Source organism: Linepithema humile, chromosome 1, assembly GCF_040581485.1.
Source record: "Linepithema humile isolate Giens D197 chromosome 1, Lhum_UNIL_v1.0, whole genome shotgun sequence".
Taxonomy (NCBI): domain Eukaryota; kingdom Metazoa; phylum Arthropoda; class Insecta; order Hymenoptera; family Formicidae; genus Linepithema; species Linepithema humile.
Window position 1 is genome coordinate 8699565 of NC_090128.1, and position 19208 is coordinate 8718772.

At 37.7% G+C, this 19208-nt stretch overlaps 4 protein-coding genes across 8 annotated transcripts; 2 read left to right on the plus strand and 2 right to left on the minus strand.

Annotated features, from left to right (window-relative positions):
* Positions 1 to 290: 290 nt before the first annotated feature.
* On the minus strand, positions 291 to 5729 carry Saysd1 (SAYSVFN motif domain containing 1). Of its 4 annotated transcripts, none has more exons than XM_067360703.1 (3): positions 5255 to 5729; positions 4746 to 5096; positions 291 to 712 (listed from the first exon to the last, which is right to left on the minus strand). In XM_067360703.1, the coding sequence occupies exons 1-2, from the start codon at positions 5405 to 5407 to the stop codon at positions 4752 to 4754; spliced, it is 498 nt and encodes a 165-aa protein (XP_067216804.1). In that variant the 5' UTR covers positions 5408 to 5729; the 3' UTR covers positions 291 to 712; positions 4746 to 4751. The 4 variants fall into 4 exon arrangements, with proteins under 4 accessions (XP_067216804.1, XP_067216802.1, XP_067216796.1 ...); XM_067360701.1 differs by having other exon boundaries at positions 291 to 1466; XM_067360695.1 differs by lacking the exon at positions 291 to 712 and adding an exon at positions 4193 to 4669.
* Positions 1116 to 3706, plus strand: LOC105680100 (uncharacterized). Of its 2 annotated transcripts, none has more exons than XM_067360313.1 (7): positions 1116 to 1405; positions 1542 to 1678; positions 1833 to 2051; positions 2141 to 2295; positions 2548 to 2743; positions 2818 to 2899; positions 3234 to 3706. In XM_067360313.1, exons 1-7 carry the CDS (start codon positions 1116 to 1118, stop codon positions 3559 to 3561), a joined length of 1407 nt encoding a protein of 468 aa, XP_067216414.1. In that variant the 3' UTR covers positions 3562 to 3706. The 2 variants fall into 2 exon arrangements, with proteins under 2 accessions (XP_067216414.1, XP_012235965.1); XM_012380542.2 differs by having other exon boundaries at positions 3252 to 3706.
* A 187-nt stretch (positions 5730 to 5916) lies between the features above and the next one.
* awd (nucleoside diphosphate kinase) lies at positions 5917 to 9628 on the plus strand. Its single transcript, XM_012380544.2, has 3 exons — positions 5917 to 6171; positions 7408 to 7512; positions 7642 to 9628. Exons 1-3 carry the CDS (start codon positions 5995 to 5997, stop codon positions 7870 to 7872), a joined length of 513 nt encoding a protein of 170 aa, XP_012235967.1. The 5' UTR covers positions 5917 to 5994; the 3' UTR covers positions 7873 to 9628.
* A 633-nt stretch (positions 9629 to 10261) lies between these two features.
* On the minus strand, positions 10262 to 19146 carry Prp8 (pre-mRNA processing factor 8). Its single transcript, XM_012380561.2, has 9 exons — positions 18958 to 19146; positions 18462 to 18694; positions 18232 to 18400; positions 18009 to 18173; positions 17722 to 17937; positions 17135 to 17473; positions 16782 to 16887; positions 11355 to 16670; positions 10262 to 11230 (listed from the first exon to the last, which is right to left on the minus strand). The coding sequence occupies exons 2-9, from the start codon at positions 18673 to 18675 to the stop codon at positions 10637 to 10639; spliced, it is 7119 nt and encodes a 2372-aa protein (XP_012235984.1). The 5' UTR covers positions 18676 to 18694; positions 18958 to 19146; the 3' UTR covers positions 10262 to 10636.
* Positions 19147 to 19208: the final 62 nt, after the last annotated feature.

The window sequence follows — 19208 nt, forward strand, 5'->3', positions numbered from 1 at the left end:
GGAAAGCTCTATAGTTGGAACAACCTTGCACGTGCACGTAATACATCCAAAACTATTTATAAATGAAACACCACCATCGTATTGTTGCTCGAAATAAATTACCCAACAACACGCAACGTCCACACTCTTGACGTCGACGTATGCAGTGTCTGAAAAAGAACGCGTAATATTTTGTTATATTTTTTTAGCGAATTTATAAAATATAGTTGTTTCAAATTTGAAAATACGCGCAATTTAAAAAATGTTAGTAATTAAGATGATTATCCTTTTAGGAGTAAACTTGCGATAAATCACTTAAAATATTTTTTATTACATTAAAAAATTACTGTCTACATTTATTCGCCATTTAATAATGAGAATAAATAATTTGATAAATTTTTAATTCGAAATTGAATTCTGGAAATTATAACCGAACAAAATGCATCTTTAATTAAAAAGCAAGTATCGTATTTTTCTTACCACACCCTGTATACTATTTACATTTTTTTTTATTCCCTTCGCTTCCCTATTTTCCGAATGGATGTGAAGAGGAGAGCACTATCGCGCGTTTCTGTCGCGGGAATAAAATTAATGAGACGTCGAAAAACGAAGGACCGTCATATATCTGCTCGATGTCCCACGCAATTTGACGACGAAGAAGACGGAAACAGAGCAGACTACCGTTAATACGATTGAACTCGCGCGCAATTTTCCTGCGAGACAGAACAGTTTTCTGCAAGTAGACAGAAGTGTGGTTTGAGTGGACGCGTACTTACATGAAATCATCGATAATTAATTGTTAGCGGTTCAATAATTATAGTATTATCAAATCAGTGTTATTCCAAAGTGGACATTGCATTTGTGATTCTTCATTAATTCAATTAATAGAAACAAATTGTTTTCGCGATTCGTCGAATAATTAAAATGTTTGCATATTGAAATACTTCATAAAAATATAAATGTTGTTAAATTTGTTTAACAAAACTATATCACTTTTTCAATATTTTGTAGACATTCAAACAATTGGTTCATTATTTCTATAATCTATTAATAATCTATATCTACACGCGGATTTTATACAAGGAAAATCTTGGGAAAAAAGTACCAGTAATACACTTAAGAAAATACTTGTGAAGATGCAGCGAGTCCTGAGCTTTCAAATGACTCGCGATAGCGGCGAGTCCAGTAAATACGTGACGAAACGATTGTGCTTTTCGACCCTTTTCTCAATGGGTTTCCTCTGTCTGTTCTGCGGTTTCATGTTATGCCGCTTCGTCGTCGAGAGATCGCAGAAGCTTCAAGAACTGGAAAGACGTGCCGAATTAGACACATCTCAAGAGGGAAATGGTCTGCAGAAGACGAAGGATTATCAGCAACAGGCGCTTCAAGAGTTGGAGAGAGCGTCGTTCAACTACAGTCATGTGATGTATGTCGTCTATTTTCTTCCACATTTACGAAATATGATTCCAACACCAGACTGAAGGTCGCTAAAAAATTTCCAACATACAATTAGAAAACCTTTATTAATGCTTTGTTATAATAATTGAATTATTTGTAATTAGAAATTGGGAGATGCCGGACTCACTGGAATCTAATATGCAACGCATCAGTGAATTTTTTTCCAATTTATCAATTATTGATGAAACGACCAATCATACATCATGCGTTCGCGCAATCAGCTACGGTGTAGAAGAACCAGGTGAGTCTCTCAAGTAAGTCAAGAATTAACATTAGATTTATTTGGATGAAATTTAAACATTTTTTTTTATATTGACTCCTAAATAAATTTGTTTTCTCTTCACGATTTAACTTCCTACAGAATTTCATCTATTTATCTTATCGAATTGTTTCAGATACATTTATTATATTGTCCGTTAACGAAGATGGTATCGCTATAGCTTTGGAATTAATGCAGATCTTAGACAGAATTTATTCTACGACCAATTGGCTGCCACGACGAAGTATAGTCTTCTGTGTGTCTCTCGTATCCTCGGATGTTTGTCCACAGACTCTGCCTGCATTTATGAAGCGAAATGTAGCTTACGTAGCCGTGCACGGTTCTTTTCTGCAAGGTTTTGTTGGAATTCTGATAAATTCGAAGTTTATATAATATTATAAATCTAACATAGAGAATTATTCGCGCGCGCGCGCGTGATTTCAGCTGATGGTGACGTAGTTTTATCAGGATCAGATATTATGCGATCTATAGCCGTCGAAGCCATCAAAACAATTCCTGACAATAACTGGACGTATCTTGAATATGAAAATTTCGGTCCTCGTCTTCTCCTAGATATGCCACAAGTGACATTTTCATACGTAAATATATAAATTGTCATTCATATATATTCATATATAAATTGTCTTAGATTAAGTGCCTGTATTATGATTTCCGCTTTTTATTTAACAGAAACAATTAATTAATTTAGAGCAATCTTAAATAAGATATGTTGCCACTCTATATATATATATATATATATATTAGATTTTTTAAATCAAATATACTAATATTTATATTTTCGTCCGATTATAATTTCCCTAATTTTATTTTTTGGTTTTATACACAACAAGAGTGATTTTGCACTCAACCAAACGCATCATAATCAAAGTTTGCGATCACGCAGCGTAACTCTGGCGCAGATGGTTTATAAAACTGTATGGTGGCTGTCTGAAAGTATAGTTATTCAATGGGAACCGAAGTATTTTAATGAAACCGTTAACAGAATGTTGGAATCAATCGACAGTGACAAGTTGAAAAACGCAAAAAGTATTTTTTATCTTATGCTTTTCCAAGAAGGAATTTAAGGAGCTTGAAAATTATATGAAACATTGTTCTTTTAGAGAAACTACAGAGCAGATTAAGACCATTACTCTATATAGTAAAATATTTTAATACTGAGGCAAAAAGGATCAATAAGGATAAGTAAGTATAATATACACTTCTCAAAAAAATTAAGGAATCACTTGACTTTGATTAAAAAAAAGAATTTTTAAACGGCTATAACTTTGTAACAAAAAATCGTAAACTTTTTCAAAAAAACATTTTAAAGCTCCAAATCTCTACTTTCAAATGCATTTTTTAAATGTATAAAATCAGCAAATCAGTAACTAATTAGCAAACTTAAAGTTGTCTACATTCTGTAAAATTGTCCACATTCGGGGAACAAATAACGCTGTTACATGTGTTTGTGTATCACTAAATTTGATAAAAATTATCTCAGAATATATAAACATACAAAATTATAGAATTATATCAGTGTGACAATATATTGCAGGCCACTCGATGTAAAAGTATGGAATGATCTGATTTTTAACGTGGACAAAATGTTTTTATGCTCCGACGAAAATGCACATTCCAGAACCGATCTAACAACGTTTCACGAATTATCACTTCAGTCTACTAGCAACTTATTAAATTATCTCGATGAGATGACAAAATGTTACCAGAACGTCATGCAAGTTTACTGGTTCTACTTTAAAATACAGAAAATAGTTTACAGATATAAGAATACAGACCTTATGCATCAGATAGAAAAACCTGGGTCAAAACCATGGGCGAAAATGAAACAACAGGAACTTGTGTAATATACATACTTAGGAAGACAAATCGACAATACAGGACGGACAGAACAGGAGATTGAACAGAGAATTCTAAAAGGTAAAAAGGTCATAGGAAGCCTGAATTGTGGTCCAAAAACATATCACGCGAAAGGAAACACCTACTATATAATCAATCTTTAAAAGTATACTGCTATATGGATGCGAAACTTGGCAAATAAACAAAAACGTAGAACGACGTCTCCTAGCATTAGAAATGGACTTCTGGAGAAGAGCAGCCAGGAAGTCAAGAGTGGAAAGAGTGACAAACAACCGAATCAGAGAAATGATGAAGGTGAAAACGATTATAATAGACGAAATACAGAGACGACAGCTAACTTGGCCATGTAGAAAGGATAAACGATGAACGACTCCCAAAATTGATATTAAAATGGACACCTATGGAAAGAAGAAGAAGACCCAAATCAACTTGGATGGGCGGAATACACAGGGCCATGTCGGAAAGGAATCTACAACCGGGTGAATGGGAGGATAGAAGAGGCTGGAAGTGGGATGTCGAAAGGTAGGAAGCGTAGAACACTATAAAACTGACATATATATGAAAAATGATTACACCTGGGAAATATAAAAGCAAGAAAAATTTCTAAGAAAGAACGTATAAAATATCTAAAAATATATCTTGTTTGTTCACAATTGTTACAAAGTATATGCTCGTTGTCACAATTTTTCAACATTTATATTTTAATTGTTTTTATATGCAAAATAGTGGCGGCAAAACGTTAACATCATACAAATTGAGCCATTTCAAATTATTAAATCTTAAATCGTTGGTGTTATAAAAAATTATTTGACACTTGCTTTGCTTTGCATTGCCATTTTACACTTATTGTCTTATCAATGGATGATGTAAAATAAAATATATATTTCTATGTACAATTCTATTTATATCTAACAATAAGTGTTAAGTACAAAAGTAATTCAATATAATATAAATATCTTATATGCTTTATGTATCACGCTTAATATTTTTTAAAGTTATAAAATTTTGCATTTGCTATTTCAAACTATAAAACTATATAACTTGGAATGTACATTATGTATTTTAAACTGAATTTATCCCATAATTTGGGTTCAACTATAATAAGATATATATTAAAATACACGAAATAACAATTTAATACAAAATATAGATTCAAATTTTATTGATTTACCTTAACTTATCGTATACCTCCATATCGTATTTCTCTCTCAAATTGTGACGCATCGAGTGTTCCTTCTATAGCTTCGCAATTAGGATTAAAAACAGAATAGGCACTGGGTTCATCTCGTTGCTTTGGTCCAGACCTAGTATTCAAGCAGATAAAGACCAAAGCCGACAGTACAAAATAAACAGCACCAAATTCATACTCCACTGCGATCACATACAATATTGCCCATAGCAAGAAATATAATAAATAAATTAGTTTAGTCATAAGTGTACTTTTCGATTCCTGTACGTTATCCTCAGACGAAGCATTTTCCACGTCCTCGATATCATTCTGTGATTGTTCACACAATTTAACCTAAATGCAACAAAAACTATATATAGCTGTTCTCTCTTCTTTCTTGATTTCATGCGACATTGATCTTTTTATATTCATATAAAATAGATGTATGTATCAAAAAATCAAAGGATTAAACAATTCGAAAGAAACTATAAAATTTGGAAATATAACCTCACCTCTTCTTCTTTCGTTGATTCTTCGACAGATTTCTTGATTCCATCATTGCGGTTCCACGAAAAAATATTTCTTACAACGCTCTTTATGGACTTCATCATCTTCTCTTTTTGTTTCTTGCGTCTATACGCTTCTAATCTGTCTTTTATCATCATCACTGATTAATTATAACTACTTCCATCACATCGTGATTAATTTTGACGTTTGTCAACTGTCGACAACGTTCGCCGGTAATAATGAGACGATTGTCAAGATTTATCATAACAGATTGATAAGTTATGATATTGAAAGAACAGATAAAAAACTTCTACAGTGTTGTTTTGCATAATTTTAATTGTTTATTTCAAGGAATAAATACGCGTGGCTTTCATAGCTTAAGCGTGGTTTACAGGCTCAAGGCTCTTGCTGACAGGACACGGCAACACTTGCGCGCGGTAAAAGACAACGCGATAGCTAATCGACTGACAATTTTTCCATAAGAGCGAAAGATTGATTGGCTACCGCGTCGCTTCTTGTCGCGCGGCAAGCGTTACCGCGTCCTGTGTGCAAGAGCCATTAGGCGTAGAGATGGAGAAGCAGTCTATACTTGCTACGTCTATGGACCTTCTACCATCTTGAAATTCGGCGACCGGCACATTGCGACGTCACGGCACCGCTCTCCCCCCTTTCGCCGAAACCGACTTCTATTTGCCACGGCTTCCCGTTGTCTCGTCCTCACTCCTTCCCAGATCGTCGGCATCGTATGGTCGTGTGCACCATCTCAGCCTTACTACAGTTTATTTGCACATTAATTATGGGAGACAAAGAACGCACTTTCATCATGATCAAGCCGGACGGCGTGCAACGCGGTCTGATCGGCAAAATTATCCAGCGATTCGAAGAGAAGGGCTTCAAATTGGTGGCCATGAAGATGGTGTGGGTAAGTATGCTGTTCGCACGTGATTTCATCTCTTTATGCTCGTTTAAAATGAAAAATACGTGGATATATAATTGTCTGAAATCAAATCTTTAATAAAAATATTACGTCAACTATGCTATATATCAATATATAGAAAGGTACAGTATTGGATTCCAATTGTTTCATTTTTTGTTTCCAACACCGGCGAGAACAAAGTACATTCAACAAGCAGATGTCGAAGTAATGGCGTCTCGTGTAATCGAATTTAATTCGTGATATTTGAGAATGCATAATTGAATTCAACAATCATAGGTGCAAGGTATAGGTGTCTTTCAAGTCCAATAATCAATATATGATACGGAACAAATCGTATTAACGTTGTAGTGGTCTTTATATGAAGTACGTGGAAGTGACGTAACGTAATATGTTTATGATAATAGTTATGCACAATAAAACGTACAGAATACGTGCTTATCTCGTGTTATTCGATATGTCGAAAACAAAACTAAGATAAAAGTAAACCTAAACAACAACATTTCAGTAACAAATAAATCGAACAAACGTTCTTGGAATTTGATTTTTAGAAAATACTCAACTTATGACTTATTGATTTGTTTGTTGTTTATCGTTTAACCCTTTTAGTATCCGCAAATTTTTTTTATGATATAAAGCCGATATATCGGCTTAGAGTGTGACAAATAAAACGAATAAACGTTCTTGGAATTTGATTTTTAGAAAATACTTAACTTATGATTTATTGGTTCGTTTGTTGCTTATCGTTTAACTCTTTTAGTATCCGCAAATTTTTTTTATAGTATGATAAAGCCGATATATCGACAAGAGGATTTAGCTTTACTTACATTTACTTTACATTTTTATGCACTATGGTTATCAGTTGAATCAACTAGCAAAGATATATATGTAGAATTACAAAAATCTTATTACTAAAAGTCAGAAATTTATCCAACAATTAAACATATATAAATGTGACGAGTAACAAGTGTAAAAATGCAAATGCGAATTGAATTTGTAACATATAATTTATAATTAATTTGTAATATAATTTATAATTTTCTTATGTTGAGAGAAGTTATCTTGAAAGTATAATAGAATTTAAGATGCCTGATCCTCATTACAGTAATTTATTTTAAAAAATTCAAATAATTTTACTTCTAATATAAATTTAATATAAATATGAAAAATTGAGCTTTGAAGCTCTCAAAAATATTTTTAATTTACATATGTTTTATATTATAGCCTACGGAAGAACATATGAAGAAACATTATGCTGATCTGTCATCAAAACCCTTCTTCTCGACTTTAGTCAACTATATGAGCACATCAGGACCAGTTGTACCAATGGTAAGTTTTTCGTGTAACAATTAACAATGCTAATATAATTGATTCAATTTTCAAAAAGCAAACAAATCACTGCTGAAAAATTTGTAACGTATTAATTTATTACCTTATGAAACCATTTCACTATTTCAGGTCTGGGAAGGTTTGAACGTTGTAAAGACCGGACGCGTAATGTTGGGCGAGACAAATCCAAGAGATTCCGCACCTGGCACAATCCGTGGTGACTACTGTGTAGCAATCGGCCGTAACGTCATCCATGGTTCCGACTCTGTCGAATCAGCCAAGAAGGAGATCGATCTGTGGTTCGGTCAAAAGGAAGTCATCGATTATACACCAACATCTGAGAAGTGGATCTATGAATAAAAACCTGTGACAAAATACGGAAGATTTTTTTCAAGAGGATACCGTCTCTTTATGCAGCACTTTCCAAGAAAGTATTTGCGAGCATATACTGCCAGCCGAATTGTATGCAGATGACTCAAGCGTCGAGAGCGTGGATTACAAGATACTTTCCAACATTTGTAACGAATAAATAAAATGATTATCAATTTTTATGAAAACTTTTGGGATGCTATAACATTAGGACTTGAAAGGATTATCAAAATATTTAAGAGAAAAAACTTTTAAAAAATTATAAGAGCAAAAAATTGAAATATCTCATTTGAAACTATTCGACTGTAGAAGCTGTCACATAATAAAGTACAAGAGAAAACCAATCCTTATTAAAATTATATAAGGCCATGTAATAGATTAAAAACAGTGAAAGTGTATCCTAAAAAAAATTTATCAAAATTCGCAAAAAAAAACTGGAAACAAAGAAAAAAATAAGCTACCGACAATGCAAAAAAAAACAAATAAGTGGTCTATAAAAAAAATTACTGTTTATAAAAAGAGCTACCGTACAAAAAACTTCTAAAAAAAATTATAAAAACAAAAAAATTACAAGAAAATTTGAAAAAAAATAAACTGTCGACAATTACGAAAAACAAAAATAAGTTACCGTTTATAAAAAGAGTTACCGTATAAAAAACTTCTAAAAAAATTATAAAAGCAAAAAATTATAAGAAACAATTTGAAAAAAAAAAAAGCTGTTGACAATTACGAAAAACAAAAATAAGTTACCGTTTATAAAAGGAGCTACCGTGTAAAAAACTTCAAAAATAATAATGAAACTAAAAAATTGCAAAAATGAAAACAAACTATTGATAAAAGCTGTTGTTAAAGAAATTTTTGTCAAAAATGACAAAAAATTGCTACCGTGAAAAGACTGTAAACTACTTTACTGTGTCCCATGCTACCGTATCTTACCGTATAAAAAACTTCTAAAAAAATTATAAAAAATACAAAAAATTACAAAAAAATTGCTGCAGACCATACCGTCAAAAAAAAAATAAAAGAAAAAATTAAAAAAAAAAAGGTTAGCTACAAAAAATTGTATAAAAAATGCAAAAAAGTTACCGTCTACCGTACCGTCAAAAAAAATATTGCTACCGTACCGTCAAAAAAATTGCGCTATCGTACTGTCAAAAAAAATTCGTTATCGTACTGTAAAAAAAAAATAGCGCTACCGTACTGTTCAAAAAAAAATATTGCTACGTGCCGTAAAAGAAAAATGGCGCTACATACTGTCAAAAAAAATATCGCTACCGTAGTAAAAAAAAAAATGCTACCGTACCGTCAAAAAAATAAAAGAAAAAATTAAAATTAGCTACCAAAGATAGTTACAAAGAATCGTTACTGCCACGAAAAAGAATAAATCGTTTATAAAAACAACTATTATAAAAAATTGCAACTACTGCAAAAAAGAAAAAATAAGTTGTGTCTACAAAAAAATACTTGTAAAAAAACTGCTGAACTTGCCAAATGTACAGAAACAAAAGAGGGAGAACACTTACAACCTGTATTGAACTACGTAAACTACATTGTTTATAAGAATTGTTACTAAATACATTTACAGGTTCTACATTCGAAAAGTTGTAGACTATCACAAGTTTTTGCAAATACGATAAAATTATATCATCCAAAAATATTTTGTTTTTTTCCTCTTTTGCTTTGTTTAATCACAATATATAACACGATTTACAAACATAATATAAATAAAATTCTAAATTTCTCAATACTTGCTGATATATTATTTTTCCTCTTTTATATAACACATTCCTTTGTAATAAATTTTAGTTACACATGTACAGGCAATGTAGAGCATTGCACAGTGTATTATCATATCAAAGATGATTTGAAAGACAGTATTTGATCTGATTCATGAATTTATGTACGATCGATGTAAAGGAAAATTTTCTAAATGTTTATGAAAGAAAAAAATTATATATTTTTAAAGATAAGAAACGAAGAAAACAAAATACTTGCTTCTTGGATCTCCTCTTCTCATTGTCGGTGGTTCTTTATGTGTGTGTGTGGTAGCACTTACGAATTTAAATTTTTTAAGAATTTTTTTATATATTATTTGTAATTACTTTTATTATTTTTAATTTTGTTTTTTAATGCAATTATAAATTTTTTTTTTTTAATAGAATATATTAAATTTCTTTAGGTTTAGAAAAATGAATAGTTTTTTAAACGTTTCTCCCTCTCTCATGTCTTAAATATAATAATAAAGCTTTCAGTGAGATGCACTTGTGCATAATTTCAATGTGATCCACTTGGTACCATAAAGTTACTTGTCATATATAATTTTTATTTCGCTACTCACCATTCCTAAACGTTTTATATCAAATATTGAATTATTTTACACTTTAAAGCAATAAAAACATTTATATCATTTAAATACATCAAACAATAATGAAAGATGATTAATTTAATCCAATACTTTTATGTGCATACATCGATGTAATGCTTTGATAAATTTATATTCAGCAACGCAGGGGGGCTTCTTAGAGCCCATGTAAATTTTCTATCTATGTTTTTGTTACTATGTATGCTAAAAATATAAAAAATATATTACATATACATATATATATATATATATTGATTTACGTATGCCATGGTTACATGAGAAACAAAAAGATAAAGAACATTACAACACTTTCGCTGTTGGTATCGCTGCTTATACGTGTTCTGCACTTTTATTAAAATCACTAGCATTCAAAAATTATTATAATAGTTTAGTTTATGCAAACATGTCTTCCCGATCAGCTCCAACACCGTCGCCGTCTTCCAAGCTCGAGAAATTGAGGAAGTGCGCTGGCCTGTGCACCTCGTGATAGAACTCTTTCGGATTCGCCAATTGCAGTTCATACTTCATGTTGGGATCGTGCCTCACGCCCATAAAATTGTAGTTCCACGAACCTTGACTGGGCACCATGAAGAAGCCGAGGAAACGGTCAGATAGAAGCATCTGCACCTTCTCGTAGTGACTCGGCAGGTAACCCTTTGGATTATTGCCTTTATCAGTATTCTGCTTGCCCCATTCGAAGCCACTTGGAGTCAGTTTGTACGCCGTAAGGGAACAGGAACCGGGCGTGAAACTGCAAGTGATAACGATAGTCTTCTCGCCGTCCCAGATAGAATTCTCAGCCATAACTCGAGCGTGAGTGGATATGTCCTGCGGTGACAGTTGAGGCAACTCGTTAGGCTGTGTGTGTATCCATCCCAGTGGTTCCATTTCTTTTAAGTACTGATGATTAGGAAGTGAGTTTGGTAAGTGGACTGTCTGATGGGTTCCCCATTGCGGCGCCATTACGATGCACCTGATTTCTTTCACCTGTCACATATCAAACAAAATTAGAATATATAAAAAAGAATATTTAAAATACAAAATTTTGAAAAAAATTCATAAAAGATAAATTGCATCAAGATGAGATGCACAAGATTCATTAAACAATTACCTGAGGATTGTCAGGTGGACTGATGCCGTACAGATAACCGGCGATCTGCGCACGCAGATCGGAGATTGTGACGAATTTTTTCAGCACGTTCTTCGGCAGAATGTAAGTGTAGCCAGTCTCCTTGATGTCGTCGGACGAGACATAAATGTGATTCGTTCTGAGATGAAGATTCGTCGCGGAGATGGCGCGCACACGCCACTCGGTCTTCGAGCTGAATGTCTGCGTCTCATAGTTGGACGTGGTCGCGGTGATGATCTCATCACCGTGCTTGTTCACTGTTCGCGTGGTGGTGGCGGTGAGCTGACTCTGCTCTTTCGTCTGCTTCTCAATCTCGGCAATCTGTTGACGTTGGGCGGACGGCGCGCTTATCTCCATACCCAGGATGATGTCGCGGATTTCGGATTGCGTAAGCGACGCGACATTGACGTTGTTCTTCTTGCCGTAATCCGCCAAAATTAAATCTTTCAGCTGCACCTCCACCTTGATCCACTCGTCGTCTGTTAACGACGGCCATATGTGATGCGGCTCGGTAATGGTGGTCTTGTCAGGCTTCAGCACGACCTTAGTTCTCTCGGTGTTGACATGTAGAGCGCGCAGGATCAGAATTAGCCGCGAGAACGCGGTGTAAGACGAAATGGTCTTCAGCCAGTCGTCGTAAAGATTAAACAGTACCATCTGCGGTTCGGTCGCCTTCAGAATCAGATCACCAAACTTCTCTACCTTGAGACACGCCTGGAACGGTAATTGTAATTCGGATCCTTTGATGACAATGTTAGGGAAGTCCAGCAAGTGCACTTCCAACGGATCCAACATTCCTTTTCTGGTGACGATGATTTGCTTCGGCTGTTCCTCCACCGGCAAGGAGCGAATCAACGCGGCAACCTCTTCGGCAGTCTTCCACTTGGCCAGTTGGCCGAGACGCTTCTGACCGGCCCAGACGGAAGTGTGAATAATCTTCAGGAAGAGCTGTCCCGTGCGTGGATTGAAGATGAAAATGGCGCCGTTGATCGGCTTCGTCGTCAAGTTACCCTCGAAAGTTTTGTGAATCGTCACGCGATACACATTCGTGTCGTCGACGAACCATATGATCTGATTGGAGAAGAGCTCGCCGTAGTTCTGCGAGGACAGATAAGGCTCCGTGGGTTCGGACGAGTATAGTTGCAAAGCTTTACGAATACGTTCTCGTAACACATACAGAGCCGGATTCGCCTTCATGATCTTCGCCATGGCTTGCTGTATGAGCGGTTTGCAGCCGGGGAACCAATTGCCGTAAGCGCTGTGCAGGTTGTACGCGAGATCGATGGCTATTAAGAGACCGGTGGGCGACGGATAGATCGACATGTTGTCCGTAGTGTAGTCTAAGAACTTGGCGCGAGCATACCGTTCGATGTCGTGCGAATCGTAGTCGCCCCATCGCAACTGTACGTCGATCCAATATTTCTGCGTGGTCGTGTTGTCCATCACGTCCTTGGAATCGGCGAGAAGCGATGGTCGGGACACGTTCCATTTGTAGGCGGAGAACAGCAGGATGTCGGCGCACGAGGAGTTCATTTTGTAGGACTTTCGCGGATGTATAGTCTCCTTCTGCACGGTCTCGATCTCAAGCGCGTCCAATTCCTGATCGAATACCTGACAGAGATCCATCACAATGGATTCGTGTACCTTCTGCCACAAGTGAGCGCGGAATATCTGGATCAGCGAGATCTTCAGGGTCGGTATTTTGCCGTGCATAAATATGCCCGTTAAATCGAGTTGCACCTGGAAACCAACGTAAACGTTGGCGCGATTAATAGTGGGCGACCACCAGAGAGTGAATCGCCGATTAGGAATCTGGTTAAGTCCGGAGCGTTGCGCGTTCGTTAGCTTTTTGTATTTCATGGACTCCTCGAAGCCGGACGCCTTCTCCCAGAAAAGACCCTCCCACGTCGGGAAGTAAGTGCCCTTGAAGAGAGTGTGCTCGAGGATGCCTTCGACGCCGCCGAGCGCCTGGATCATGTCGGTTCGATAATTGTTCAAGTTCCACAGCTTGCCGTCGTGACGCTGATGAGTCCACCAGAACGGATTCTGCTTCAGCACCTGATACTGCTTGAATTCCGTGCGAATGCGCCACCCCTTGTCGTACGCCAGCGTGTGCCGGTCCTTCTGAAACAGCGTGTTTATTCTGGGGATACCGCGATCCCAGCTGTCCTCGAGATCCTCCAGAGTGAGTCTGCGATTCTGAGCATTGGCTTCCTGTCGCTTCAAAGCGTACTCCGCCCAGACGCGCTGCGAGTCGATAAATTCCGACTCCCAGGGCTGTATGTAACGGTACAAATTTGGAATCAGCTGATCCTCATCGTGACTCATGCCCGAACGGAAGTGAGTGATCCCGACGTCCGTCTGCTTCGACCATCTTAAATCGGATTGCGGTATTAACACGTGACCCATGGAGAGCATTCCCAGGCCGCCCAATTCCTTGGGCGTGTAAAATACGACGGGCGGAAAACGCGACGGCATCTTGGAGTTCAATCCGATCTTGATACGCGTCTGTATCTTGTTCTCGCATTTGACCAACAAATCCAGCAACTCTTGCGTGTTCACCACGGCTTCCCTGAAGTAAGTCATCAAACCTATCAGCGCGGTGTTCCATTTATTGACAATTTTCGTGAATGTAGTCGAGCCCGAGGCCATGAGAATCTGCCTGACTCGATTGTGGAAGCGCTGCAGGCTCTCGTCGTCGACGCGCAAGAAGCACTGCGCTGTTCTCTCTTTCGTGATCTCGTTCTGGAGATTCCAGACACCGTCCCGATGCGTGAATTCTTCGTGAGTCGTTCTGCACTTAGGCAAGATTCTACATTCAAACCCGCTCATGTTGAATAACAAATTAGGATTATCCTTGCTGTAGACGCTGACGAAGCTGTTCTCCCATTGGATAGTGGTAGTTGAACGCGGCAGCCGATTCTTGATGTCCCAGAAAACGGCGCGACCCAGGTTCACGTCGTGCTTCATCAGTCTCATACGGGCGTCCCGCGGCCAGCACTTCTTATTGTTGTAGCCAACGATATTCTCGTTGTTCGGATCGGGATGTTCGGTGAGATAACGCTGGATGAGATCTCTCGCTTCGTCGGCGGAGAAGCGCAAGAACAGATGTATCCTGTCGACGTAGCGGCAGTACAATCGAATAGGATGCGCTATCTCGGAAGCGACGTCCTGGAACGTTAAGAAATCATTCGGCATTTGCGGCGGGCCGGCCATCTCGCTGGCTCGCTGAAGACCCAACACCAGCAAGTCCAACACCAATCCGTAATACTGGGCGATGAAAGATGCGAATTGCAGTCCCCTGATAATGCCATAACTGTTGGTGTGATTCATATCCTTATAATTAATGACAACGTTGTTCTTCGCCGTCATGTAATCGGCGATATTGTGATCAACTATCAGGCGCAGCAGTCTGTTGAGCAGCGTGAGATCGATCTTCTCGTACAGCTTCTCGAATTTCGATTCCAGCAGTACGTTGCATTCGCCCTCGCTCACGTCCCACACGTCCTGCAGATTGTTAATACCTTGACACCATTTGTAGACGAGTAACGGCGGCGGTTCTGTGTCGGCCGGCTTCACCCAAGGTGGGAACAATCGCCTTTTGTCAGCTTCGTACCACAGATACTGGTCTAAATAGGCATCCGTAATCTTCTCGAGCGGCTCCACGTCGTACACGGGAATCAAGTGACTGTAAAGATCCATAAACTCGATGCCGACTTCCTTGAAGGCTCTCTGCGTGAGCAGATGTCGTTTGATTCTGGATAACGCCTCGTGCGGATTATCATACGCCTGTTCTATCAATCCTAATTCTTCACGTTGACTTTGATTTAACCTAGATTTAACGCTGTACGCCTCTTTCAAGCGTTCCAAAGCTAATATCAACAGCTTCGTGTCATGTTTGTACGACAATGGAGGGAACGGTATTGGCGCGAATCTTCGAGACTCCAGCCAATGCACCGACGTGGTAAATATGGCTACGGCTTCCTCCGGCGATATGTACGGGCCGTCTTTTAAATAATTATGCTGTCTCTCCTGTTCGGCCTTCAGATAAAGGCGCGTTAAGCGACCAAGATTCTTCTTGCACACAGTCTTGTCTACCGTTGCCCCACGCCGTATTCTCTCTCGATTGTAATGAGCCGTATTCGTCCACCAGTCAGCCTTCATCTTGACGTAACGCAATATCATGTTCTCGATCGGAATTGGCAGACCCGGCACCTTCCACGGGATATTCGCCTTCCAACAGCGCCACGCCTCGCTCAGATGTTGAAGAATCGTCCGCGCTTTGTTTTGTTTTATTCCTTCGGGCATCATGTCCACTATATCGTGCATCACAGACGCTCGTAATTCTAGATCAAAGTGCGACTCAACTCGCTGCTTTGTTACTGTCTTTGCTACACCTTTCGAATGACGACCTTCGAATTGTCTCGATAGTAAATTACCCAGCCATCTTTCCAGCAATGGAGTGATGCCTCTCATAAAGAACAGCCAAACGCGCCAACCGGGCGCCCAGAATCCGCAACCAGGGCCTTTACCGACCGGTCCAGTATTGAAACGATAATAAATCAGATGCTTCAAGTCCTTGCACATCCTAATTTGCCGCATCAATTTGTACTTGTATCGATACATTCCGGTCAATTGGCCAACATGCGCGAAAATGTACTGCAGTCCGTCGGCGAGTTGGAAAGCGTCCACGTTGTTGAGCCGATACTGAACGTGGGAATCGATAATGAGTTTAGTTAAGCGAAGAATCTCTCGACATAGATGAAAGGCGTTACCGAAACGCGACTTCTTTCTCTCTTTCGTCGTGAGCGTCTTGACGGGCTTCAAATTGAAGTTGTAATCCAGGTGAAGATAATTGAGATTTTTTCGATGTATAAGTAGATTTAACATGTTGTATCCCTGACGGCACACCTGTAGACCGGCTTCCACCCAATCTATCGTTGTCGTTTGGAAAAATTTGGTCGACTTGAAGGAGCGGAATAGGTATCGTTTCTTCTGCGGCTTCGGCGGCCTGTGTTTCAAAGCGTTCAGTACGAAATATTTCAGCAGTTTCTGATAACTGACTCGTACTTTCACGGGTTGACCGGGTGGACAATGTTCTCTATACCACGACTTGACCAACGGAATGTCGATGGCCCTCCTCGTTCTGCCGGAACGCGTGTTAAACGGTCTTGGCGCCCATAAAAGAGCTATTCCATTCGCTGTGTTATCAGTATAGAGAGGTATCTCTTGAAGAAACGGTTGCACATCGCCAGGTAGAACAAAGTCTTCGTCGTCTTCAATTTGTGGCTCTATTGTCTGCAATAACAATTGAACAATATAAAAACTATTCTAAGGAATTTACTGTCTTCGCTGCCTTAAAGAATTAAAGAATTGTTATTACCTTATCTTTATCATTTTTACTATTACCTTTAAAGAATTTCGATGAGAGATTGGATTGATTAATGGATCGAAGTAGAACGCAGGTAAATCTGGATCTTCAGTTTTTATATACACAACATTTGGTGCATGATACCTGTAAAATATCTGTTTAATAGACAATATAAAACATAAAATACTTTTATATTAAAAGATAATATGAGTCTTGTAAGTGATATCAGCGGTTTCTTTCTATAATCTTCACAAAAGATACGAATAACAATCACTATATTTCCTCTGCCACACTTCTAGTAAGACCATTTCATATTAACAAACAGATCTCAAAACTAGTGTGGAAAATAAATTTAATGATACAAAATTTAACTATATAAATTGTGCCTTACCATGAAAGATGCACAAAGTGAGGCATATTATTGTACAGATAAGGAAAGGCAATCCTGTATTCTGTTCTGATAGGCTGCCTAATGATGATTTTATTTATGTCATTAAACTCGTTCCAATCTTCATCAGCGGCATTCGAGTCCTTTACTAGCGGTTCAAATTTCGGTCCTCCAGGAATAGCCATATTCAAAGCTTTTGCAGTGAAAAATGACTTAGGGTCAAATAGATAAAAAAAATTTTGATCTACCAAGTCAGTCAACAACTGATTAGCCAAGCGGTACAAAGTAGCCATTTGTGGTAGTGTCAGATTCCATTTCCGATATGTAGATCCATTAACGTGTCTGAAATATGTTTTATGAATTAGATTCCACATTATGCGTGCAGTGGATAAATAATATTCCTAAAAGTATTCTTTCAGAGTAGCAGTTTTCCAACTTGAACAGCTTGCATCATCAATCGCAACAATACACAACTATTCAAGTTGTCAACTCACAGTACAGTTGATTTCAGGACCCCTACGCTTTTCATCATTAAAGAATACTCAAAAGACAAATACTTTTGTATAAAATTCGAATGTGGATCAACTTACTTTGTTCCGACTAACGGTTTGTGTTCATAAAACCATGAAGCGACAGATTCGTCTTCTTCCGAATCGAGTTCAATTTGTATGGCCTCTAAAGGTTCAACATCCAAAACGTTATCCGCGTAATCCAAAGGAGGTTCTTCGTCATCGAAGGGCGGAAATCTCATTCTCTTGAAATGTCTACGATCCCTTTTTTCCCTTCTCATCATAATCCACATAGTACTGGAAGAAAATTAAAACTTGAAATCTGCACAATTTCTGGCTTTCACATAAAGAGCGTCTTTGTATCTCACCCCCATTGCGCAATGTATACAGGTTCTATAACCCAAGGTATTTCATTCACAAATGTAATGGCTCCCGTAATGTGATATAAGACTTTTACATCCCTTATTTGTTCCCATGGCATAGGCATATTCTCTAACAGTTTCATAACAGCGTGTGGCATGTACTTCAGTGCCCTACAACAGATACATTTATAGCAAATTCAATTGTGCATCGACTTGAACGACAACTTACCCCAAATAAACACGCTTGTCGTGTCGGTATTTTCTACTGCTCATATCACCGTGATCTCTGATAATCTTTCTTATGTGTTCGGCTGGCATATCCTCCTTCTGAGCATCTACAAAGCCAAATTTCCTCTTCTCTGCAAACCGTTTTGATTGTAACTGCTGCCATTTTTGTGCTAAAACAATTAATATTGTTATTAGTTAAGTATAAATAATACAGGATAACAATTCTCTTACCCTTTTCTTGAAGTTTATCTTCAGACAAGACTTCCGGTTGTTTAGGCACTTGAGGCAATGGTGGTCCAGTTATAGCCTGCATATGAGCATGATGTGCTGCTTGAGCATGAGCTGCAGCCTGTGCATGCGCTTGGGCGGCTGCTATCTGGGCTTGTTGCTGGGCCATCATTGTAGCCCATGGATTGGGGCCCAGCAAATACGGTGGAAGAGACATGACTACAAATGTTTCTTAACTGAAATGCAAAATAAAATTTTTAATTAATTTTCCCTGCTGTATGCTCACATCGATTTCTCCCGCTCTTTAGACTACAATGTGATAAAATATTTTTTAGATCAATTCTCAATTTTAAGATATAACTGTGTAAAATGCACTAATTATGTTGAAAGCAAATTTTAATACGAAATTCTATAATATGTCCGATTGTGTGCGACGCGTGGAAAATTAATATCTACACACCGGTGTCAGCCGGTATTTAGATAACGGAGATATACGTACCCTTTTTCACAATGTTCGTCAAACAATTCCTATTCCATTCTACTACCACGACATAATTGTCGCTTATAATTAATTCACTTCTGCTTTTACGACAACGCTTTATACTTTTCACATATCTTAACTTTGTCGAAAAACGCAATAACCAACAATGGCTGGCAATGGCTTCGATTTTCTTCCGATGTGTATAGAACTATGAAAGAAAGGAATGCTCATGTTCTGGAAACAAGCATTGTGCAAGCGTTAAATAACGA